Source organism: Heterodontus francisci, chromosome 2 (assembly GCF_036365525.1).
Source record: "Heterodontus francisci isolate sHetFra1 chromosome 2, sHetFra1.hap1, whole genome shotgun sequence".
Taxonomy (NCBI): Eukaryota; Metazoa; Chordata; class Chondrichthyes; order Heterodontiformes; family Heterodontidae; genus Heterodontus; species Heterodontus francisci.
The window spans coordinates 180,726,580-180,753,053 of record NC_090372.1 but is presented as its reverse complement, the minus strand read 5'-3'; the positions used below and the strand labels follow the sequence as shown (position 1 = coordinate 180,753,053).

General features: G+C 41.6%; 1 protein-coding gene across 16 annotated transcripts in view; it reads left to right on the top strand.

Moving 5' to 3' along the window:
- znf438 (zinc finger protein 438) overlaps window positions 1-26,474 on the top strand; it is a 380,009-nt gene that overhangs the window by 297,825 nt on the left and 55,710 nt on the right. For all 16 annotated transcript variants that reach the window (XM_068014399.1, XM_068014502.1, XM_068014498.1 and 13 more), the window contains one exon: window positions 14,614-14,699. In XM_068014399.1, the coding sequence (XP_067870500.1) occupies window positions 14,614-14,699 (86 nt within the window). The remainder of the gene's footprint in view (window positions 1-14,613; window positions 14,700-26,474) is intronic.

The following is a 26,474-nucleotide window of genomic DNA, read 5'->3' as shown; positions in this document are numbered from 1 at the left end:
GGGGAAACATCCTTTCCACATCCACACTGTCAAGACTCACCAGGATCTTCTATGTTTCAATCAAGTCGCCTCTTACCCATCTGAACTCCCACGGATACAAACCGAGCTTGTCCAACCTTTCGTCACAAGACAACCTGCCCATTCCAGGTATTAGTCTAGTAAACTCTGAACTATTTCCAACGCATTTACATCCTTCCTTAAATAAGGAGACCAATACTGTACACACTACTCCAGATGTGATCTCACCCTGTATAACTGAAGCATAACTTCCCTACTTTTGTATTCCGTTTCCCTCGCCATAAACGATAACATTCTATTAGCTTTCCTAATTACTTGCTGTACCTGCATACTAACTTTGTGCAATTCATGCACTAGGACACCCAGATCCCTCTGCATATCAGAGCTCTGCAATCTCTCACCATATCGATAATATGTTTTTTAATTCTTTATGCCAAAATGGACATTTTCACATTTTCCGACATTATACTTCATTTTCCAAATCTTTGCCCATTTACTTAACCTATCTATCTCCCTTTGTAGCCTCCTTATGTCCTCTTCACAACTTACTTTCCTACCTAACTTTGTGTCATTAGCAAATTTAAGAACCATACCTTCGGTCCCTTCATCCATGTCATTAATATAAATTGTAAATAAGTTGAGGCCCCTGCATTGATTCCTGTGACACACCACCCATTACATCTTGCCAAGCAGAAAATGACCCATTTATGCCTACTCTCTGTTTCCTGTTAGCTTGATCTCAGGGGGTGGTCGTCCTTGCTCTTTAGTGAGTTGTCCCGTGCTCAGGTTTATAAGCCATGGCCAACTGCAGAACCACCAAATTTTTGGTGGTGATGGCGGAAGAGCTAGAACCTCGAGGAACAATAGTTTCTTACAAGTGGAGGGTCCTTGGGAAGAGGACTTGTGTTTCCTTTAAAGCACATATGAGGAGGGCAACGGGAAGCCACCTCATTGTACTTTTTCCCTACACATGTTGCTCATTTCTCATAGAAGTTTTAAAAAAAAGGGAGGCGCTTACAAGCAACTGAAGAGAAAAGCCCAGGACCATGAGGATGGAGAAAAAAGTAGAGGACTTGCCCTTGACCACTACCACCCCAATCGCCCTAAAGAAGGTGGTGGTGAGCCACCTTCTTTAACCACTCTAGTCCATGTGTCAGTGCACCCACAGTCCTGTAAGGGAGGGAATTACAGGATTTTGACTCAGTGACAGTGAAGGAGCAGCCATAGAGTCGCACAGCATAGAAACAGGCCCTTCGGCCCACTGCGTCCATGCCGACCATAATGCCTATCTATACTAATCCCACCTGCCTGCATTAATTCCATATCCCTCTATGCCTTGCTCATTGAAGTACCTGTCCAGATGCCTCTTAAATGTTGCTACTGTTCCTGCCTCCACCACCTCCTCTGGCAGCTCATTCTTTGTGTGAAAAATTTACCCCTCTGATCCCCTTTAAACCTCCTCCCTCTCACCTTAAATCTATGCCCTCTAGTTTTAGTCACCCCTACCTGGGAAACAGACTCTGGCTACCTACCCTATCTATGCCTCTCATAATTTTATATACCTCTATGATGTCCCCTCTCAGCCTCCTTCGCTCCAGGGAAAACAGTCCCAGCCTATCCCATCTCTCTTTATAACTCAAGCCCTCCAAACCAGGCAACATCCTTGTGAATCTTTTCTGCCCCCACTCTAGCTTAATCATGTCTTTCCTGTAGTGCGGCGACCAGAACTGCACACAGTACTGCAAATGTGGCTTAACCAACATTATGTACAACTGTAACATGACGTCCCAACTCTTGTACTAAATGCCTCGGCTGATGAAGGTAATCACGCCAAATACCTTCTTCACCACCCTGTCTACCTGTGTTGCCACTTTCAAGGAACTATGTACTTGCACCCCAAGGTCTCTCTGCTCAACAACACTCCCCAGGGCCCTGCCATTCACTGTATATGTCCTGCGCTGGTTTACCTTCCCAAAATGCATCACTTCGCACTTGTCTGCGTTGAATTCCATTTGCCAATTCCTTGCCCACTTTCCCAGTTGATCTATATCCTGTTGTAACCTTAGACAACCTTCTTCACTGTCCACTATACCACCAATTTTGGTTTCATCTGCAAGCTTACTAATCATGCCCCTTACATTCACATCCAAGTCATTAATATATATGGCAAACAACAGAGGGCGCAGCACCAATCCCTGCGGCACACCACTGGTCACTGGCCTCCAATCTGAAAAACAACCCTCCACTACCACCATCTGCCTCCTATCACCAAGCCAATTTTGTATCCAATTGGCTAGCTCACCCTGGATCCCATGTGTTTGAACCTTCCGGACCAGACTACCATGCTGGACCTTGTCAAAGCCCTTGCTAAGGTCCATGTAGACAACGTCCACCGCCCTGCCCTCGTCAATCCTCTTGGTCACCTCCTTAAAAAACTCAATCAAATTCGTGAGACATGATTTTCCGCGCACAAAGCCATGCTGACTATCCCATATCAGACCATGCCTTTCCAAATGCATATAAATCCTGTCTCTCAGAATCTTTTCCAATAACTTCCCCACCACTGATGTAAGGCTCACCGGCCTGTAGTTCCCTGGCTTATCCCTGCTGCCCCTCTTAAATAAAGGCAAAACATTAGCTATCCTCCAGTCTTCCGGTGCCTCACCCGTGGCTAACGATGATACAGAAATCTCTGCCAGGGCCCCAGCAATCTCCTCCCTTGCTTCCCATAGCATCCTAGGATACACCTGGCCGGGCCCTGGGGAGTTATCCACCTTAATGTGCTTCAAAACCTCCAACACCTCCTCCTTTGTAATGTTGATATGCTTCAGGATAACGGTGTTCCCTCCCTTGAACTCACTAGCTTCCATGACCACCTTCATGGTAAATACAGATGAGAAGTATTCATTTAAGACCTCATCCATTTCCCGTGGCTCCACACATAGATTACCACACTGATCCTTAGGGGGACCTACTCTCTCCCTAATTACCTTTTTACTCTTAATATACTTATAGAATTTTTTAGGATTCTCCTCTATCTATTCTGCCAGGGAAATCTCATGGCCCCTTTTTGCCCTCCTAATTTCCTTCTTAAGTGTACTCCTACATCCCCTATGCTCCTCGAGGGACTCGCTTGATCCCAACTGCCTGGGATATAGTTCCAAGTTAGGATGGTGTGTGGCTTGGAGGGGAACTTGCAGGTGGGAGTGTTCCCATGCATCTGTTGCTCTGGTTCCTTTAGGTGGTAGAGGTCCCAGGTTTGGAAGGTACTATCGAAGGTGCCTTGGCAAGTTGCTGCTGTGCATCTTATAGATGGTGCACACTGCTGCCACAGGTGGAGGGAGTGAATGTTTAAGGTGATGGATGGGGTGCTGATCAAGCGAGTTGCTTTGTCCTGGATGGTTTTGAGCTTCTTGAGTGTTGTTGGAGGCAATCAGGCAAGTGGGAAGTATTCCATCACGCTGCTGACTTTTACCTTGTAGATAGTGGACAGGTTTTGTGGAGTTGGGAGGTGAGTCGCTTTACACATGCGGGCATGGACTGCTTCAATATCTGAGGTTTTTTTCAAAAGAACTAATTAATCCAACTAGGTTAAGTTCTAATTACATAAAAATATTAGTAATAGATTCCTAATTTTAAGCATTTACTGCCTCAAGCTTATGCAAACCACTTCAACTGTTAAAAGGCAAAACCCAGCGGGACCTTCCCCCTCTGCACTGAATTCCCATTCTCACCAAATTCTCAACTTCACATTCTGTTGATGATGCATTTAGTTAATGTTGCATTCTGTGGTTACATTCCTTGCCTTAGCTATATTAAAATTCAATAGAAAAAGCAATAGTGTCAAAGGATTGACAAACAGAAAATTTAATTCCCATCAAAAAAGGGGATAGATCTATTCTGGTTAGCTCAATGTCAATGGTTGTAACAATATTAGGATCTGCTAAAAGATAAGGTCGCAAAACAGCTAGAAATGTATGTAATGAAAAATAGGATGGATTTCTAAAAGGCGGCACAGTAGCGCAGTGCTTCGCACCGCAGCCTCACAGCTCCAGCGACCCGGGTTCAATTCTGGGTACTACCTGTGTGGAGTTTGCAAGTTCTCCCTATGTCTGCGTGGGTTTCCTCCGGGTACTCCGGTTTCCTCCCACATGCCAAAGACTTGCAGGTTGATAGGTAAATTGGCCATTATAAATTGCCCCTAGTATAGGTAGGTGGTAGGGGAATATAGGAACAGGTGAGGATGTGGTAGGAATATGGGATTAGTGTAGGATTAGTATAAATGGGTGGTTAATGGTCGGCACAAACTCGGTGGGCCGAAGGGCCTGTTTCAGTGCTGTATCTCTAAATCTAAATCTAAAAAATATCGTGCTTAACCAACCTTATTGAATTCTTTGAAGAAGTAGGAGAAATAGTAGACAAGGGCAATGTGGTGAAAGTGGTATATGGTGACTGAGAGCGCTGTTGATAAGGTCTCTGAAAAAAAGAAGGATTTGCATCTATATAGCACCTTTCACAATCATCAGACATTCCAATGTGAAGTTTGGTCACTGTTATAATATAGGAAACATGGCAGCTAATTTGCACGCAGCAAGCTCCCACAAACAGCAATGTGATAATGACCAGATAATCTGTTATTATGTTGATTGATGGTTAAATATTGCCCAGGATACCGGGGCAACTCCCTTGCCCTTCTTTGAAATAATGCTATGGGATCTTTTACGTCCACGAGAGGTCAACAGAGCCTCTGTTTAATGTCTCATCCAAACGATGGCACTGGTGACAGTGCAGCGCTCCTTCAGTACTGCACTGGAGTGTCAGCCTAGATGGTCATGCTCAAAACCTGGACTGGGCATTGAACTCACAACCATTTGACTCAGGTGAGAATGCTACCCACTGAGGGGTGGGTTGCAGTGTTGTAGGGAAGTATAGCTCATGATTTGAAGGACTGAACCAAAAAACAGGAAGACATAATCAGGCTTGCTTAGTGTGTGGATCAATGGCCATTAAGTTCAATATAGGGGAAGCATCAGGTGGTTCATTTTGGTCGGTGGAATAAGGAGTCCACTTAGAATCATAAAATATTACAGCACAGAAGGAGGCATGTTGGCCCATCGAGGGCACCACCTCTTTCAAAGAGCAATCAAGTTAGTCCCACTCCCTCGCTCTTGCCCCATATCACTGCGATTTTTCCTCTTTCAAGCATTTATACAATTCCCTTTTGAAATCTACTATTGAATCTGTATCCACCATCCTATCAGCCAGTGCATTCCAAATCCTAATCACTCATTGTGTAAAACATTTTCCTCATGTTGCTTCTGATTCTTTTGCCTATCATCTTTAATCCGTGGCCCCCTCTATATCGACCCTTCAGCCATTAGAAACGGTTTCTCTTTATTTATTGTATCTAAACGGCTCATGATTTTAAACGCCTCTGTCAAATTTCCTCTTAGCCTTCTTTGCTTTAAGGAGAACAACCTAGTTTTCCATCCTATCCATGTAGCTGTATGATCCTTCATCCCTGGAACCATTCTAGTAACTTTCTTCTACACCCTCTCCAAAGCCTTCACATTTGGATATTCACTGTTAACCATGCATCTTCTCCTCATCTGAAATTGCTGGGCCATTTGCCCAGAGTTAATGCAAACGCCATTGGCCTCACCATTATTTGGAGAGGAAAATCTGGCTCATTATTTTAGCTGAACCATCATAAGATACCAAATTAATCTCATTGAACCTCATTATTTGCTTGATCCTGTAACGGAGACTTGCTTTCCAATAATGGATTCGTGAAGGAGCTGTAGTTAGAATCCTATGTTCTATTGGTAGCTGGATTGAAAACAAAGGGCTGGAAAGAGCATCAATATAGTCAACCAAGCTTAAAAAGAAGAAAATATGGCGACATTACTCATACCAAGATAAACATTTGAAGAATTAAAACTGCATAGGTTTTTTAGTTTTTGATGGAAGCAGAGCTGAGGTAAACTGTTCAAGGTATTACAGCTTTCAGGAGTCCTGAAACAGGTGCACCGATTACAACGCATCTCTGCAGAAATTAAATCAAATGAAGTATGTTTGGTATAGAAAGCATATTGTTTCATCATTTTTATGTTTTAGCCTAATATTAGTATCATTTCCTACACATAAAGTAAAAGACAGATGCTTTTGTGAACATTTGTGTCTTGATGACAAGGTTATAGCTGGTGCAACAGGAAGTTTCCACCCATAGACCAGAAATGGTGAACAATGCCCTGAGGATTATAGACTAACCTTGATTGAATCCTGATTGTGATCGGTGGCGACATGTTCTAAATCTATTTAGTTTTACTTGTAGACATCCAAAAATATCTTAGATGAAGGTGATAGTGACTATAAAATAGGATTTTGTATATATATATTTTGAACTGCATTATTTTATGTAAATGGCATAAAAGCCAAGTAATATTCCACATTCTGGTTCTTAGTATTGTTCCATTTTCAGAATTAGACAAAGAGCAAGTCTGAAAGTTGGAGGATATTACATCAGTTTCTCCCCCCCTCCCCACCACCACCAGATCTAGGTTACATGCAGGAGAATGTTGTAGAACATTGCTTTGTTACTGGAAACTAGGTCCACTTATTTTCTTACTTAACCCTTTAATGAATGGATTGGGCAACAGTGATATAATTGCATTAGTGGTAGTGCTTGTTGGATGTTGCATAGTTGTTAGGATGAGTTTTATTTATTTTGTAATAAATATTCTAAATGGTTCATTCTCTTCAGGTGTTGTCCCTCTCTCCGTTAAATCTGTCATCATCACCCCTCTCCTCAAAGCACCAACCCTTGATCCATCTCCAAAGTCCTTGAAAGTTTCGTCTCCTTTCAAAACTATTCCCATCTTTCCCGAAACTCCATGTTTGAAGCCCTTCAGTCAGATTTCCGCCCCTGCCACAGTACTGAACCAGCTCTTATCAAAGTCACAATCTTATGTGACTGTGACAAAGGTAAACTTTCCCTCTTCGTCCTTCTCGACCTGTCTGCAGCCTTTGACACGGTTGACCACGTCATTCTCCTCCCAGTGCCTCTCCACTGTCTTCTCGCTGAGTGGGACTGCTCTCACCTGGTTCCATTCTTATCTATCTAATCACAGCCAATAATCACTTGCAATGGCCTCTCTTTCTGCTCCCACTTCATTACCTCTGGCGTTCCCAAGGATCTATCCTTAGCCCCCTCCTATTTCTCATCTACATGCTGTCCCTCGGCAACATCATCTGAAAGCATGGCATTAGTTTTCACATGTATGCTGCTGACACTCAGCTCAACTCACCACCACTTCTTTCGGCTCCTCCAGTGCTGCTAAATTGTCAGACTGCTTATCTAATATCCAGTGTTGGATGAGCAGAAATTTCCTGCAATTAAATACTGGGAACCCAAGCAGTTGTTTTTGGTACCGGCTCCAAATTCCGTTCCCTAGCTACCAACTCCAGCCCTCTCCTTGGCAATAGTCTGAGATTAAGCCAGTCTGTTCGCAACCTCGGTGTCACATCTGACCCGGAGATGAGCTTCTGACCTCATATTCATGCCATCACTGAGACTGCCTATTTCCACCTCTGTAACATCACCCAACTTCGCCCCATCTCAGCTGATCTGCTGCTGAAACCCCCATTTATGCCTTTGTTACCTCTAGACATGACTATTTCAATGCACAGTGGCACAGTGGGTAGCACCGCAGCCTCATAACTCCAGCGACCTGGGTTCGGTTCTGGTTACTGCCTGTGCAGAGTTTGCAAGTTCTCCCTGTGACCGCTGGGGTTTCCGCAGGGTGCTCCGGTTTCCTCCCACAGCCAAAGACTTGCAGGTTGACAGGTAAATTGGCCATTGTAAATTGCCCCTATTGTAGTTAGGTGGTAGGAGAATGGTGGGGATGTGGTAGTGAATGTGGGATTAACATAGGATTAGTATAAATGGTTGATGGTTGGCACAGACTCGGTGGGCCGAAGGGCCTGTTTCAGTGCTGTATCTCTATGATTCTATGATTACACTCGTGGCTGGTCTCCCACATTCCACTTGAGGTTATCCGAAACTCTGCTGCCTGTGTATTCACTCGCACCAAGTCTCTTTCCCCTCTCACCGCTGTGTGCGCTGACCCACATTGGCTTCTGGTGAAACAACATCTTGATTTAAAAATTCTATCCTTGTTTTCAAATCCCCCCCCATGGCCTTGCCCCTCCCTATCTCTATATTCTCCTCCAGCCCCACAACCCTCCAAGATATCTGCGCTCTTCTAATTCTGGCCTCTTGTGCATCCCTGATTTTAATCACTCCACCATCGATGGCCACACCTTTTGTTTCCTCGGTCCCCAGCTCTGGAAATCCCCCCCTGCACCTCTCCACCTCGCTTTCCTCCTTTAAGACACTTCTTAAAAGCTATGTCTTTGACCAAGCTTTTGGTCATCTGCCCTAATATCTCCTTTTGTGACTCAGTGTCATACGTTGTTTTATAATGCTCCTGTAAAGCACCTTGGGACATTTTATCACGTTACAAGGACTATATAAATATAAGTTGTTGTTGTATGTGTTTCAAAAATCTCACTACCCAGTTGCTTCTTGCAGTTTACAATCAAAGTTTCAATTAAAGAATTGGCTGGAAAACATACCTTAAAGTAATTTGTGCTAAATACAAGTGTTGGTATTCATTTTTTACAATTTCTTAATCCTTAAATCATGTATTAAATCATGAGTGAAATCAATGTAAAATAGTATAGCATCAATTAGAACAGTAGCTTGTGTACTACAATACTGTCAGCAACCTCCTTGTACCTTTGAAAGTGGACTAATGGATGCAGCAATAATAACTGCAATAGAGAAAAGTAAATGAAGGAAAGAAAATAAAGCTGGGGAAAAATAATTGCTCTTGCACAGAAAAGAAACTTAAAGGAAAACTTAGATTAAGAGTGGAAAAATGTGATGAAGAAAAAATGAGATATAAAATTTGGTTAAAATAGAAAATGCTTGTTCACTGTAGAAAGAACCCAAGAGAGAAAGGTACCTACATGGGGACCAGCCTGCCTAAATGCTAGCCCAGCTGTTTCAAATGCTGTTCCCCAGTTGTTTTATAATTTTCTCCATTCTCTCATTCTGCTACTGTTCCTTTCTTGCAAGAGTGCTTGCCTCTACGCACATATTTTCAGGCAGTTTCAGATCTCTGGTTTGTCTGCATTATGATTGCCCTTCCAGAGGATGGTTTTGCATCTCCACGACACAGAAGATGCTGTTTTCTCCTTTCTGTGGCAGAATGTTCAATGTACAAATGTGATTAAGAAACACTGAAAGTTTTTATGGTTGAGGCTGCAAGGCATAAATATATTTTTCTGATATAATTCAGTTACTCCGCTATTTTATCAGCCAAAGAAGTTTCATTTGACTTCGGTGTAATGTTTCTCTAGTTTTAATGATATGCTGTAGTTCCTCTTGTCTTGCTGAATAGTTCATTCTCCTTGTACAGTCATAAAAAGGGAACTGATTCCCTGGAGTAAGGTGTGAATGGCAATGTGTATCCTCGAACTGCTGAATGGTATAAGTGCATCAAGTTTTTCCTCCTGAGTTAAATATTGTCAGTGACATCCTTTTCTTCAACTCAACAAAACTTTGAAGAATAATTCTGTCAGCCACCAGAAAAAAATATTTTCACTGATGCATCTTTGAGAGGAAGACAATGTTTTTGGTTCTTAGTTATCTGTTTCTTTGGTTTGTATGTGTTTTGAATGTAATGCTTTTGCATATTAATTGCACCCTGTAAAAATATCCAAATCACAATTTTTGCTATAGCTAAAAGTCATAACCATGAAACTGAAGAATGAATGTTCCAAATGCTAACTGCAGTAATGTAACATGCAGACTTGGATGAGTGAAATTTATGTTATTATAATGTGTGGCTCAGGATATTTTTGGTGATGTAGTAAAACAAAGGCAATTAAAGTTGTGCAAAACAAATATTGATGTCCATAGACACAAGGACAATAGAGAATGTGCTTAAAATGGAAGCGCCTGCACTATGTCCTTTTTTTAACAATATTAGTGATTCTTGTGAATCATTTGACAAATACAAGCTAAAATCCCATTTAAAGAACAGGTCAGAAATGTTGATAACATTATGGTGAACTAAATAATTCTCTGAATCTCCCTGTGTTTAAAGTTGTACTGTCCAGTCTAGCATGATTTTTTTTTATATGATGATTCGAGCATAAAGTCTACTACATGTCAGGCGGGTCTAATGTAATATGACTTGTCCAAGCAATAGACCCATTACCATTTCAGCTAATGTATTTGGCTCAGTAATAGCTTAATTTTCATACTGCAGTGAATAGTTTAAGTATATTTTTACTCTGCTAGAACTCTGTGGATTGGTATTTGAAAGCTCTTCTGTATTTAGAAGTGAGAAGTGACTTTGTTTTGCATTTTAGTAATTGATCATTCTATTGACTTATTATAATGATTAATCAGCTGTTCAGATGTATTAAATCATCATGCTGGTTTTAATATGGATTCAGCTTCTTGCACACAAGATCATCATGTTGCACTGGAAGAACTCTGAGCTTATTTCTATGTGTGTATGTGATTGCACACTGATGATGTAAGAATAAAACATACATTTGACCTCTCTGGTGGTTCAGTTGTTCAACACACTATGCTGAGCTATACAGATCAGCAAGAACCTAGGCTCAGCCTCTAGTCTGCACTGAGTTAGCTGTTCTTACCCAGAGTAGTGGCAGGAATTACAGTTGATTCCAGTGTCCCTGGGCTATGAAGGGGAAAATAATGCTCAGTGTTTCTGTCTCTTCTAGTAGTGACCTAACAGCTCATACTGGCAAATGCATTTAATGAGGGCCATTTGTGTTCAATTGTCTGCAACAGTCTCTTTAAACTCGCACATCATGAATGCCACATGCTTAAGGTGCTGAAGGACTGCTGCCCTTGTAAAACCCATGTATGAGTCTTCAGTTTTTTTCAATCTTGGTATGTGGACATTGCCAACAAGGCCAGCGTTTCTTGCAAAGTATTTACAACACAAACAGCCATTCAGCCCAACAGATCCATGCTTATGCTCCAAACGAGCTGCCTCCCACCCTACTTCATCCAGCCCCATCAACATATCTTTCTGTCCATTTTGCCCTCGTGCTTATCTAGCTTCCCCCTAATGGAAATGGTGGGCATGCTGAATAATTACTTTGCATCAGTATATGCAGTAGAGGAAGAATTCAGCATGTCAGATGCCCCAAAGAAACTAGTATCAAATCAGGGTCAGGGACACATCAAAATTAAAGTAAGCAAAATAGCAATGATGAAAATAATGGTGCTAAAAAGCAACAGGACCAGATGGTTTCGATCCCAGAGCTTTAAAGAAAGTTGATAAGAATATCTTCCAAAGTTTTCTTGATTCGGGTACTATTCTTTTAGGTTGGAAAGTTGCATGTGACACTCCGCTATTTAAGAAAGGTGATAGAGGAAAACCCGGGAATTATAGACCAGTTAGCCTGACACCTGTTGTTGCAAAATTGCTGGGGCGTGTTGGGCAGAATAGATTTAAGGCAATTGGTAGAAGAATTAGAGGGAAGTTGAGTAATTTTTTCACCCAAAGGGTGGTGGGGGTCTGGAACTCATTGCCTGAAAGGGTAGTACAGGCAGAAACCCTCATCGCATTAAAAAAAATGTTTGGATATGCACTTGGGGTGCCGTAACCTACAGGGCTACGACCAAGAGCTGGAAGGTGAGGTTAGACTGGATAGCTTTTGGCTGGCATAGACAAGATGGGTTGAATGGCCTCCTTCTGTGCCATAAATCTTTTTATGTTTCTATCTCATTGAATGGAGCAACAGACTCAAGGGACTAAATGGCCAACTCCTATTCCTATGTTCCCATAAATGCATCTATGCTATTTGCTTCAACTACTTGTGGTAGTGAGTTTTGACATGTAACTCATCTCTGGGCAAAGTAGTTTCCCCTGAATTCCCTACTGCCTTGTATTTATGATCCCTAGTTCTGGTATCACCTGCAAGTAAAAACATCATCTTTATCCCTTCCCAGTCAAACCCTTTCATAATCTTAAAGGCCTCCATCAGGTCACCTCTCAGTCTTCTCTCTTTTGTAGAACCTGTGTTTATATCGCACCCAAGGCACTTTACAGGAGGGATATTAACCAATATTTGACACTGAGCCACATCGGGAGACAAAAATCAAGCAATCTTGCTACAATTGTACAAGGCTTTGGTGAGATCACACCTGGAGTACTGTGTGCAGTTTTGCTCTACATAGTTAAGGAAGGATATACTTGCATTGGAGGCAAAACAGCAAAGGTTCACTAAATTGGTCTCTGTGATGAGAGAGTTGTCTTATGATAAGAGGCTGAGTAAATTGGGTTTATATTCTCTTGAGTTTAGAAGAATGAGAGGTGATCTCACTGATACGTACAAGATTCTGAAGAGGCTTGATAAGGTGGACACAGCGAGGTTGTTTCCCCTCGCTGAGCTATCCAGAACACAGGGGCACAGTCTCACGACAAGGAGCTGATTGTTTACGACTGAGATGAGGAGAAATTTCTTCACTCCAAGGGTTGTTAATCTGCAATTCTCTACTCCAGAGGGTTGTGGATGTGCCATTTTTGAATATATTTAAGGCTAAGATAGACAGATCTTTGGTCTCTCATGGAATCAAGGGATTTAGGGAACAGGCAGGAAAGGGAGTTGAAGCCAAAGATCAGCCAAGATCTTATTGAATAACAAAGTGGGCTCAATGGGCCATATGGTCTTCTCCTGCTCCTACTTCTTATGTTCTTATCAGCCATTAGGGCCAGTGACCAAAATCTTGGTCAGGGGTAGTTTTGAAGAAACATCCTAAGAAGGAAAGAGAGGCAGAGAAGTTTAGGGAGGGAATTCCAAGCTTCGGGCCTAGGTTGTTGAAAACACAGCCACCAATTGTGGAATGATTAAAATGGGGGATTCTCAGGAGGCCAGAATTAGAGGAGTGCAGATATCTCGGAGGGTTGTCAGACTGGAGGACTTTACAGAGAAAGGGAGAGGCAAGGTTATGGAGGGATTTGAAAACAAGGATGAGAATTTTAAAATCAAGGTGTTGCTTAACTGGGAGTCACTGTAGATCAGCAAGCATAGCGAGTGATGGGTGAATGGGACTTGGTGCGAGTTAGGACACAGGCAGCTGAATTTTAGATGACATCACATTTGCAGAGGTTAAAATGTGGGAGGCTAGCCAGGGATGTGCCATAATAGTCAAGTCTGGAACCAACAGACATTGATGAGGGCAGCAGATGAGGTGAGTCAGGGTGCCATTACAGAGGTGGAAATAGATGGTACAAAAGCAAAATATTGCAGATGTAGGAAATCTGAAGTAAAACAGAAAATGCTGAAAATACTCAGCAGGTCAGGTAGCACCTGTGGAGAGAGAAACATTCAGGTGTATGACCTTTCATTGGAACTGACAGGGTTCAACCTGAAACGTTAACTCGGTTTCTCTTTTTGCACCTTCTCCAGCACCTCTACGTCCTTTTTATCATAAGGAGACGAGAACTGTTCACAGTACTTGACGTGTGGTCTAACCGAGGTTTTATATAAGTTTAACATACCCTCTCTGCTTTTTATTGCCCATTTGTAACTGGGTGACATGCTAGGCCACTTCAGAGTCAACTCTGCTGGGGTGTGGTACTGGAGCCACAGTTAAGCCACATTGGCTAAGGACAATTTGTTTCCTTCCCCAACAAATGAACCAGTTGACTCTTCAACAGGGACCTGGACCTGCACCTGAATTGCTGTAACCTGCAAGGCTGCGGACCAGGTGCTGGAAGGTGGGATTAGAATGGGCTTTTTTCAGCCTGTGTAGACACGATGGGCTGATGGCATTTTTCTGAGTCGTAACTTTTCTATGATTCTTTATAACAGTCTGACAGCTTCATGTTCACTTTCTATTTCCAGATTTTCTTGCATTGAATTCAATTCTCAAACTGGGATTTGAACTCACATTTTCTGAATTATTAATGCAGGCCCCTGGATTACTTGTCTAATAACTTAACAACTGCACTACCATACCCATTACTGTTAGAACAATATTAACATACTGTAAAACAGGGTCCAAAAGACTTGATCAATGTACAGCTATCACCTAGGGAACAGGACTATACTAACCAGCGATGGTAAATTCATTAATGAATTGTAATTGAAGAGCGTAGCTGTATTATTACAATTCCTTCTCTCCTCCTTGACTATATCATTTCATTGCAAGAGTTTGGGAATCAGACCTTTTGTCTTCATATTTCAGCGTCTTGCTGCTCTTTTGTGCTTGGGATGCGAGTTAAATGCTTTATATGAACTACATTATATTGATTTTGAAATAAGAAAATACATGAACTGTATGTAAACATGCATGAAATATGAGCACCTAAATTTTTTTTCATCAAAATTCCCTTGTTTTGTTTCACCTAACTGTATAAACTCCCGAAATGACTTGACAGTAATACATGGTTACATGGCGCTGAACCAAAATTGTGCTTTTCTATGAAGATAACAGCCTCTTGTCATTTCCAATATCTTGCGATCTCTTTGTTACAGGAGAGAAGTTGGCAGTGTAGATGACAGCCAAACACAAAACTGTGAGGAGATGCAGGATTCCATTCATGACTCATCAAAGTTGGCTGGTAAGATATTATCTCTGTAAGTGGAGTGACTAACTTAGAACTATAACAAGTCTTGTTGTTGTAAGTTGTTGTTGATGAAGGACGTATTTCTCACCTGTAAAAATGTAATAATTTCTGTGACTTAATTATCAGATATTCCTTTTGCACTTTTGCTGCTGAAAGCATGCTAATCCTCTAGTCTTGAATCTTGTTTTTCTTGGTTATCCATTGGTCAAATTGCATTATGTTCTGAATCTATGGCAAAGGCCACCACTCTTGGTTGCATAGTATCTGTAAGAAGTTGGCATAGAGATAGGTAATGTTGAAAGGTGTCACGGAACTATGTTTTTCTCCTCTGTTTAAAACCATGTACCTTTAAGACAGAGAGAAAGTTTTTTTTAGATTTTTTGAGAACAGTGCCACAGCCAGTCTGTTCCCTAAGTAACAGCAGGAGGCATGCTCTAATGTTTCAATTTAACTGTGTGCAGGGACTGACTGAAACCAGTTTGATCTGGAGCATAACAAAGTGTGCTTACTAAAAAGAAGCTGTCTATATCTCAGCAGAGAAAATCTACATTGAGCTCAGACTGTGTTTGCCTAAGAAGGAAGAAACCCTGGAAACAACATTTTTATTGTTGGAGGTCATAAATTCTGTTTTACTTTGAAACTCGAAGAAGTCTCTGCGACAGAAGGAACTCTCTTTATTGCTTGTTTGTGTTTGCTGGCATTCTCAGTGAAGTTTCTGCCGAAGGACTGCCAATTTGAAAATCCAAGTAGACCTATTGCTGTGCTCCTTGTTGAAAGAACTGTGTGCCACCTTCTGCAGTTGAAATACTTTGAATGCCTATGTATTGAATTTGCCAGAGACTTCGAATGGCATCTGATTATTCTACTCTGGAACACCTCATCAACCGGGAACATAACCTACCAGGACTTACAACCCAGCTGCTTATTTTATTCTTAAGAAACCCTTTTTTTTAAACCAGTTAACCTATAGCATTTGAATGTATGTGCGTGTACATGGAGGATTAATTTAAATAATTTATAAGGTCTTTAGCCATAGATTTAACTGAATAGTGTTTAAGATTTAGTTTATTAATAAATAGTTAATTTGTTGTTGTTTAAAGATACCTGGTTTGGTGTATTTTATCCTGGGGGTTAACTTTGGCTGTTTTTCAGTTAGGTGGGAAAGCTTTAATAATATGCTGCGACCTGTGAAGTGATGGGACTGAATTGACAGTGTATTGCTCCCACCTCGGTTGTAACAAAGGGTAAAGAGGAGCAATGAGGAGGATCCTAATTCGAGGATCCCTTTAGAGATTGGGCACAATATAACATCTTCTTGTTGAATGCTATTGCATTTAGTTACGCAGTGGATTCAGATTTATACATCAGAAAAACAAATGATTCTTACAATTGGCCATTGTTAATCTTTGTGATCTGAACTCTGAGAGTGGAAGAATTGATTTGAAACAGTGTTGAATTTGTTGAGTTAAAATGTAAATGGCATACTTTATAATCTTTTCCTTCCATAACCATAATTCAATTTATGTTTAGATTGTAGGTTTGTATTTGTAGTTGCCTGCTTTTTCTCCTTCAGTTCGTACCACCCTCCTCAGTCAGAATTGCTTCTTGTCTGACGTACAAATATCTAAGCAGATGCCATTAATGTCACTTCGTGGTAGATCTGATGGTGATACGCTTGAGGCTTGTGCACAGAAATCATTCCCAGATTAACTCAGTTGCTTGCAAAAACTATGTACAACAGTAATGTTAGGTTACATGACGTAAATGTAAAGAAGGCAGCCAGACGACCTATCGCTGAATCTCTGCCCTTCTGTGTTTCTTACTGTGTTTTGGTTGCATGCATTCTCTTGCTCAGTATCTCTTAATATTCTATTTCCCTCAGCCATTTTTATTTGTATCTACCTCTGTGCGTCACTTTTGCTCTCTGTCGTTGGACTTGATTTTCCCTCTCTTTGTCTATTCCCCTCCTCCATCAACTCAACAAACTTCTCTCAATCAGCATAGATACATTTTATAAACTGAGGAAATATTCTTTAGTACATGGAATAAAGTTTAATGTTCATCGCTTAAAGCACTGTTTCATACTTGTGTTTGGAGTACTGTATTTTGCAATGCATTAAAAAATTCTACTCTTATTTCAATTTCCCTGCACAATTCCAAGTTAGAGTCGCTGGCAGGCAGGCAGACATTCATCGCGTAGACCTATGATATCAAGATTATGAAAGCAGCAGCTCACATGAATGAGTGTGCTCCATGATGCACTTTCCCTTTGCTGTTCCTCAAAGCACTGTGGTTCCATTTATTGCTTCCTCTGAGCACCTAAGCTGTAATTGGGAATTCAACGAGTTAGGAAATAAATTTGGGTTTCCTTGATGGAGAACACTGGAGCTCCAATATGCCTGAAAGTGAAAAAAACTTGGGACTGAAATTAGTGTCTCAAACTTAAATAAAGGCATTTACAAAGGTATGAAGACAGAATTGGCTAAAGTGGGCAGGGAAAATAGGTTAAATGGTGAGTTGGTAGATAAGGAGTGGCAGACATTTAAGGAGATATTTCAAAACTCTCAACAAAGATATATTCCATTGAGAAAGAAAGATTCTGAGAAGGGTGAACTATCCATGGCTAACTAAGGAAGTTAAGGGTGGTACCAAATTGAAAGAACATATCAACATACGAATTAGGAGCAGGAGTAGGCCACTCGGCCTCTTGAGCCTGCTCCGCTATTCAATAATAAAATGACGGGCCCCCCTTTTCATTTTTTTTTTAATGTGTTTATTTTATTTTAGTTTGTTTAGTTTCTTTCTACTGTGCCTACCCACTGTTTTTTTCATGTTTGTGCTTGTGGCCAGGCTGTTCAGTTTTCTGTCAATTAACACTAACGCTTTGTTTTTCACCACACCATTAACATACCATTTACCTTTGCTCCATGACCTTCTGGTCAGTTATACTCTGTTACCTGGTCCTATCCACGCCTTCCCTTTTGTTATCTCTTCTCCACCCCCTCGTTACTTGCTTAAAACCTATTACATTTCTAATATCTGCCAGTTCTGATGAAGGGTCACTGACCGAAAACTTTAACTCTGCTTCTCTCTCCACAGATGCTGCCAGACCTGCTGAGTATTTCCAGCATTTCTAGTTTTTATTTCAGATTTCCAGCATCTGCAGTATTTTGCTTTTATTCCGCCATTCAATAAGTTCATGACTAAACTGATTACTCCACATTACCACCTACCCCCGATAACCTTTCACCCCTTACGTATCAAGAATCTGTCTACCTCTGCCTTAAACATATTCAAAGACTCTGCTTCCACTGCCTTTTGAGGAAGAGAGTTCCAAAGACTCATGACCCTCTGCGAGAAAAAAATTCTCCTCATCTCTGTCTTCAATGAGCGACCCTTTACTTTTAAACAGTGCCCCCAGTTCTAGATTCTCCCACAAGGGGAAACATCCTTTCCACATCCACCCTGTCAAGACCCCTCAGGATCGTATATATTTCAATCATGTCGCCTCTTACTCTTCTAAATTCCAGTGGATACAAGCCTAGCCTGTCCAATCTTTCCTCATAAGATAGCTTGCCCATTCCAGCTATCAGTCTAGCAAACCTTCTCTGAAGGTGTACGATTCTGCAAAGATTAATGGTAGGTCAGTAGATTGGGAACATTTTAGAAACCAGCAAAAGATGACTTAAAAATAATAGTGGGAGAAATTAGACTATGAGAGTAAACTAGCAAGAAATATAAATACAGAAAGTAAGAGCTTATACAAATATGTATAAAGGATGAGAGCAGCTAAAGTAAATGTTGGTCCTTTAGAGGATTAGACTGGGGAATTAATAATGGGAAACAAGGGAATGGCAGAGACTATGAACAAATATTTTGTATCTGGCTTCACGGTAGAAAACACAAAAAGCATCCCAATAACATTAGAAAATCATGGGGCAAAAGGGAGGGAGGAACTTGAAACAATCAGTAACACTAGAGAAAAAGTACTAGGAAAACTAATTGGACTAAAGGCTGACAAGTCCCCTGGACCTGATGGCCTGCATCCTCGGGTCTTAAAAAAAAGTGTCTGCGGAAATAGTGGATGCATTGGTTGTAATTTTCCAAAATTTCCTAGATTCTGGAAAGGTCCAAGAGGCTTGGAAAATCACAAATGTAACATCTCTGTTCAAGAAAGGAGGGAGATGGAGAGCAGGAAGCAATAGGCCAGTTGGCCTAACATCTGTCATTGGGAAATTGCTGGAACCCCTCATTAAGGAAGCAGTAGCAGGACATTTGGAAAATCATAATACAATCAAACAGAGTCAACATGGTTTTATGAAAGGGAAGTCATGTTTGACAAATTTATATTAGAGTTCTTTGAGGATATAACAAGCAGGGTGGATAAAGGGGAACTGATACATCTGTGTTTGGATTTCCAAAAGACATTCAATAAGGTGCCATATAAAAGATCACTGCATAAGATAAGAGCTCATGGTGTTAAGGATAATATATTAGCATGGATAAAGGATTGGCTAACTAACAGGAAACAGCGAGTCAAGATCATTTTCAGGTTGGCAAACTGTAACTAGTGGGGTGCCACAGGCATCAGTGCTGGGGCCTCAACTATTTTCATTCAAGTCATTGATATAGAATGTAGGGACAAATAATATTGTAGTCAAATTTGCTGATGATACAAAGATAGGTGGGAAAACAAGTTGTGAGGAGGACACTGAGAGTTTGCAAAGATATGTTAAGTGAGTGGGCAAAAATCTGTCTGATGGAGCGTAATGAGGAAAAAGTGAGGCTGTCCACAATGGTGGGAAGAATAGAAAAGCAGAATATTATTTACATGGCGAGAGACTGCAGAATGCTGCAGTACAGAGGAATCTGGGTGTCGTCATACATGAATCACAAAGTTAGGAAGCAGATACAGCGAGTAATTAGGAAGGCAAATATAATGTTGGCCTGTATTGCAAGGGGAATGGAGTATATAAGAAGGGAACAAAAACAAGAAATGCTGGATTCACTCAGCAGGTCTGGCAGCATCTGTGGAAAGAGAAGCAGAGTTAACGTTTCGGGTCAGTGACCCTTCTTCGGAACTGACAAATATTAGAAAAGTCACAGGTTATAAGCAAGTGAGGTGGGGGTTGGGCAAGAGATAACAAAGGAGAAGGTGCAGATTGGACCAGGCCACATAGCTGACCAAAAGGTCACGGAGCAAAGGCAAACAATATGTTAATGGTGTGTTGAAAGACAAAGCATTAGTACAGATTAGGTGTGAATATACTGAATATTGAACAGCAGCAAGTGCAAACCTGAAGAAAAACAACCTGAAAAAAACAGTGGGTAAGCAAACTGAACAAACTAAGATGAAATGAAATAAATGCAAAAAAAGATTGTAAAAAATGTAAAAAGGAATGTAAAAAAAAAGGAAGAAAAAATAACTAAAAATGACTAAAAATGAAAGTAAAGTGGGGGGCTGTCATGCTCTGAAATTATTGAACTCAATGTTCAGTCCGGCAGGCTGTAGTGTGCCTAATCGGTAGATGAGATGCTGTTCCTCGAGCTTGCGTTGATGTTCACTGGAACACTGCAGCAATCCCAGGACAGAGATGTGAGCATGAGAGCAGGGGGGAGTGTTGAAATGGCAAGCAACCGGAAGCTCAGGGTCCTGCTTGCGGACTGAGCGGAGATGTTCCGCAAAGCGGTCACCCAGTCTGCGCTTGGTCTCCCCAATGTAGAGGAGACCACACTGTGAGCAGCGAATACAGTATACTACATTGAAAGAAGTACAAGTAAATCGCTGCTTCACCTGAAAGGAGTGTTTGGGGCCTGGGATAGTGAGGAGAGAGGAGGTAAATGGGCAGGTATTACACCTCCTGCGATTGCAAGGGAAGGTGCCCTGGGACGGGGACGAGGTGGTGGGGGTAATGGAGGAGTAGACCAGGGTGTCGCGGAGGGAACGATCCCTTCGGAATGCTGACAGGGGAAGGGAGGGGAAGATGCGACTGGTAGTGGCATCACGCTGGAGGTGACGAAAATGGCGGAGGATGATCCTTTGGATATGGAGGCTGGTGGGATGAAAAGTGAGGACAAGGGGAACCCTGTCACGGTTCTGGGAGGGAGGGGAAGGGGTGAGGGTAGAGGTGCGGGGAATGGGTCGGACACGGTTGAGGGCCCTGTCAACCACAGTGGGGGGAAATCCTCGGTTGAGGAAAAAGGAGGTCATATCAGAAGCACCGTCATGGAAGGTAGCATCATCAGAGCAGATGCGTCGGAGACGGAGAAACTGGGAGAATGGAATGGTGTCCTTACAGGAGGTAAGGTGTGAAGAAGTGTAGTCGAGGTAGCTGTGGGAGTCAGTGGGCTTATAATGGATATTGGTAGACAACCTATCCCCAGAGATGGAGACAGAGAAGTCGAGGAAGGGAAGGGAAGTGTCAGAGATGGACCATGTAAAGGTGAGAGAAGGGTGGAAATTGGAAGCAAAGTTGATAAAGTTTTCTAGTTCGGGGCGGGAGCAGGAAACGGCACCGATACAGTCATCAATGTACCGGAAAAAGAGTTGGGGGAGGGGGCCTGAGTAGGACTGGAACAAAGAATGCTCGACATATCCCACAAAAAGACAGGCATAACTAGGACCCATGCGGGTACCCATAGCGACACCTTTTACTTGAAGGAAATGCATGGAGTTGAAGGAGAAGTTGTTCAATGTGTTCAATATAAGAAGGGAAGTCTTGGTACAACTGTATATGCCATTGGTAAAACAACACCTGGAGTACTGTGTACAGTCTTCGTCATCTTATTTAAGGAGGGATATAGTTGCATTGGAGGCAGTTCAGAAAAAGTTCACTTGGTTGACTCCTGGGATGTAGGCTTGTTTCATGAGGAAAGGTTGAGTAGGTTGGGTCTTTACTCATTGGAGTTTAGACGAATGAGAGGTGATCTTATTGAAGCATAAAATGTTCTGAGGGGGCTTGACAAGGGTTAGATGCTGAGAGGATGTGAGGGAATCTAGAACTTGGAAGCGCAGTTTCAGAATTACGGATCTCTCATTTAAGACGGAGGTGAGAAGGAATTTTTTCTCTGAGGGTCATTAATCTTTGCAATTCTCTACCCCAGAGAGCAGTTGAGGCAGGGTCATTGAATGTCTTCGAGGCTGAGTTACACAGATTTTTGATCTATAAGGGAGTTGAGGGCTATGGGGGGCAGGCAGGAAAGTGGAGATCAGCCTCATCTTACTGAATGGCGAAGCAGGCTCGAGGGGCCGAATGGCCTTCTCCTGCTCATATGTTCTTGTGCTCTGTAATGAAGATGTTTACTATTGAGGGGCAGATTAATATTCAACAATAGGGCGGTTTTCTTTCTTTCTAGATTTCTGATTTCCACCTTTTTCCTTATTCATTTTGATGGCTGATTTAAGCATTGACCTACAGAATAAAATCTGCTAATATAGAGCTATTCTGAGACTAGGCTATTTGTCTGTCACTTCATTTGACCATGTAATTGTACTTCATGGGATCAGCACTTGCACCTCCTTTATATCATATTGCCGTAAAGTGCAGGTGCACCTATTGATTATGCAAAATAGGAAACATTCCAAGATAATTCACCATGGGAATGAACACTCTTTTGATTGTCTACATCTGTTGCAATAATGTAGCCAAGGCCAGTGACAAGAAAGCAAGACTAAAACATCTGCCCAAGAGACCCCCAGCAGATGCTAACATTGCAGATGGTTTGCACGATAGTCATTCAGTGACAAAGGCAGGGTACTTTGTCAGTGCAGTGTTATTAATCTCCGACGAAAAAAGTAATGGGCATCTTGAGTTGGCCAGAAAGCCGCCTTTAATCAAGAACTAATTGATAAGAAAGAGGCTTTGTTAACTGCTTAACATTTGTCGAATGTGATTAGGACAGTGCACTTTTTCTGCTTCGTGATAGGAATTCAGTTGAAGTTGTACTGCATTTTTTGTGAATTGAATCTGGTGCAACACAACTTCCTTGGAGGTGGCTAGCGGGGTCTAGCATCTCATTAACTCGGTTCTCTTCTGAGTTATATTTTACCTTCGACATGCAGCCAACAAATAGTCTTCATCAATGCAAAAATAATCATATAACTGCATTCTTGTTTGAACTTTAATGTCGCCATTCAGTGTTAAAAAGTAAACCATTTCCTGCACCCCCCTCCCACCCCCCAATATCTTATTTAATGAAACTAAACATTACAAATAAGCAATATAATTTGAGTTGGGAAAACTGGTGAAAGTTTACCAATTAACAGTTTTAACATAAACATTGTAATTTAAACTTTTCTTTTAATAGAAAAGAAGATTCATGCTTTGGTTTTCACAATGTATAATATTGTATATTCCAAGGCAGCATTTACTGGAGAGTAGATTGATGGCCTAAATGTGCAAGTTAGTGTCGTAATTTAACACATTCAAGGTCTGAGATGGTCATGGTAGAAACCACACAGCCTGATCGGGGTGCACTGGAGCTATTAAACTCTCTGGGAATATGTTTGGGTTGGGTCATTTTTGTCCTGGGCCTGCAGGCCAGTCTTGCATGTTCCCATTGGAATGAGCCCATCCCTCCTTCTGCAGGGGTGTATTAAGAGTTTGTGAGGCACTGAGGTCTTCACTATAGAAGATACAAGTAACATCCCAGAAATAGTTGTAAATCAGGAAATGGAAGGGAGGGAGGAACTCAAGAAAATTACAATCACCAGGGAAGCAGTACTGAGCAAATTGTTAGAGCTGTGGGCTGACAAGTCCACATGGACTTCATCCTACAGTCTTAAAAGAAGTGACCAGTGAGATAGTTGATGCGTTGGTTTTAATTTTCCAAAATTCCCTAGATTTGGGGAAGGTTCCATTAGATTGAAAAATAATGAATGTAACTCCTTTATTCAAAAAGGGAGGGAGACAGAAAGCAGGAAACCACAGGCCAGTTAGCTTAACATTTGTTATAGGGAAAATATTAGCTATTATTAAAGAAATTATAGCAGGCCACAGAAAAATTCAAGGTAATCAGGCAGAGTCAATATGGTTTAGTGAAAAGGAAATCATGTTTAACCAATTTATTGGAGTTCTTTGAAGAAGTAGCTTGTGCTGTGGATAAAGGTGGATGTACGGTACTTAGCTTTCCAGAAGGCATTTGTTAAGTTGCCATATCAAAGGTTATCGTGGAAAATAAAAATTCATCGTGTAGGAAGTAACACATTGGCATGGATAGAAGATTGGCTAGCTAACAGGAAACAGAGAGTAGGCATAAATGGGTCATTTTCTACTTGGCAAGTTGTAACAAGTGGTATGCTGCAGGAATCAGTGCTGGGGCCTCAACATTTTACAATTTATATAAACGACTTAGATGAAGGGACCAAAGGTATGGTTGCTAAATTTGCTGATGATACAAAGATAGGTAGGAAAGTAAGTTGTGAAGACGACATAAGGAGGCCTCAAACAGATATCGATAGGTTAAGTGAGTAGGCAAAGATCTGGCAAATGAGTGTGATGTGGGAAAATGTGAAATAGTCCATTTTGGCAGAAAGAATAAAAAAGAAGCATATTATCTAAATGGTGAGAGGTTGCAGAGCACTGAGAGGCAGTGGGATCTGGGTGTCCTAGTGCATGAATCGCAAAAGGTTAGTATGCAGGTACAGCACATAATTAGGAAAGCTAATAGAATGTTATTGTTTATTGCGAGGGGAATTGAATACAAAAGTAGGGAGGTTATGCTTCAGGTATACAAGGCATTGGTGAGACCACATCTGGAGTACTGTGTACAGTATTGGTCGTCTTATTTAAGGAAGGATATAAATGGGTTGGAAGCAGTTCAGAGAAAGTTTACTAGACTAATACCTGGAATTGGCGGGTTGTCTTATGACGAAAGATTGGACAGGCTAGGCTTATATCCACTGGAATTTAGAAGAGTAGGAGGCAACTTGATTGAAGCATATAAGATCCTGAGGGGTCTTGACGGTGTTATGATCCTGTAGTTTTTTGGGGGGAAGAATGCGGTGAGCCTTTAAGGCTGGAAAAGAGCCGTACTGCTTTAGGGCAGCAAGCTCTAAAGACTGAGTCAAAGAGTGCATTCTCGTCGAAATATAGCCATTCGGAGACTGATTCAAAGAGAGCATTCTCGTTGCTCGGGATACAGCCATTCGGACTGAGCATCGAGAGATACATTGTTGCCGAATGACGTTTGAAACTAATTGAAAAGCTGGCTTTTGAGAGACAGTTAAGAGAAACAGATAGACAGCTGTGTGTTAGCACTTGAAAGGAGAGCTCTCAGATTATTTAAACTGAAGGAAGAGAATTTAGTCTGTTTATTTAATATTCTCTCTCAAAATTCTAAAAAGTCAAGCCAAAAGAGGTATCTGATAATTTAAACTGAAGGAAGGGAAGTTAGACTGTGACAATCTTTCGCTTGGTTTGGTTAGCCTCATTTGGAGGTTAGTAGATGGGACAGTTTGGATGGGTCTTTCTTTAATTTGGAAAGTTTAAAATGATATGTTAAGCGATCTGTAGAGGGACAGGATTGAATTAACAGTGCGTTTCTCCCACCACAATCAGGATTGTATATTTTGATTGAGGGCTTTGACTGGAGCGGTCAGTGTTAACGGTGGATATGGAAAGGATGTTACCTCTTGTGGGAGAATCTAGAACTAGGGGTCACTGATTAAAAATGTGTCCCTCATTTAAGACAGAAGTCAGGAGAAATTTTTCTCTGAGGGTTGTGAGTCTTTCAAACTCTGTTCCTCAAAAGGCGGTGGAAGCAGAACCTTCAAATATTTTTAAAGCAGAGGTAGATAGACTCGTGATAAGAAAGGTTGTTGGGGGTAGGGGGGAATGTGGAGTTGAGACTACAATCAGATCAGCCATGATCTTGTGGAATGGCGGAGCAGGCTTGAGGGGCCGAGTGTCCTACTTCTGCTCCTAGTTCGTATGTTCTGTGGTTTATATCTTCTGGAAAGGGGCCCAGACTGCTTGAAGTATTTATTCCCCATTCTGAGTTCTGCCTCACCTTCCATGTGTTTGTGGCAGGAGGCAGAGATGCATATTATTTTAGCTGGCATTGATACTTGTGCTGGTCTGTGCATTTCAGGTGGAATTTGCACCCATGGGGACAGACCTAGTGGTCAGGGTAATGGATCAGAGGGAACCTTAATGCTGATCAAGACATTGGTGCCATCCCCGATCATTTCCAAAACTTTCAATTTGATATAGGACCAGAATATATGTGTAAATGTGGTGCTCTCTGACTGTATCCTCTCTTGTATTCATCTGTCCAAGAGGACTGGATGCATGGAGCTGTGATACATTAGCTGTATGAGCTTAATTTGGCAATAACATATTCTGTTACAAGGGTTGTTCCCGGATTCCCAGATTTTCCTGTTATTTGGTGACCGAGATCTCATTCCCATGTTCTGTTTAGACCTCTATAGGTTTGGTTCTCTAACAGGTGAGTTCAGTATTATGTTCATGAGTGTATTGGGGTTTGAATATAGCTAGCTGTACAGGAGTTCGGTTCACTTTGGCTCCTGGAGGAAGGATATGGTTTAAACATACCTGACCACATCTTGCTGAGTAAAGTGGAATTTTTACATTAAATTTTGCTGAAAGCAGAGGATCTCACCTTTGTGGAAAAACTGAACAAGCCTGGTGATGCCCTTCTCACGCTGGACTTTGAATTAACTCTTGCATCATGTACCTGAGAGTTCCTCGTTGCATCAGACTGGGGAAAATGCTGATAGATCCAGCAGGACCTTCTGACGTGCACATG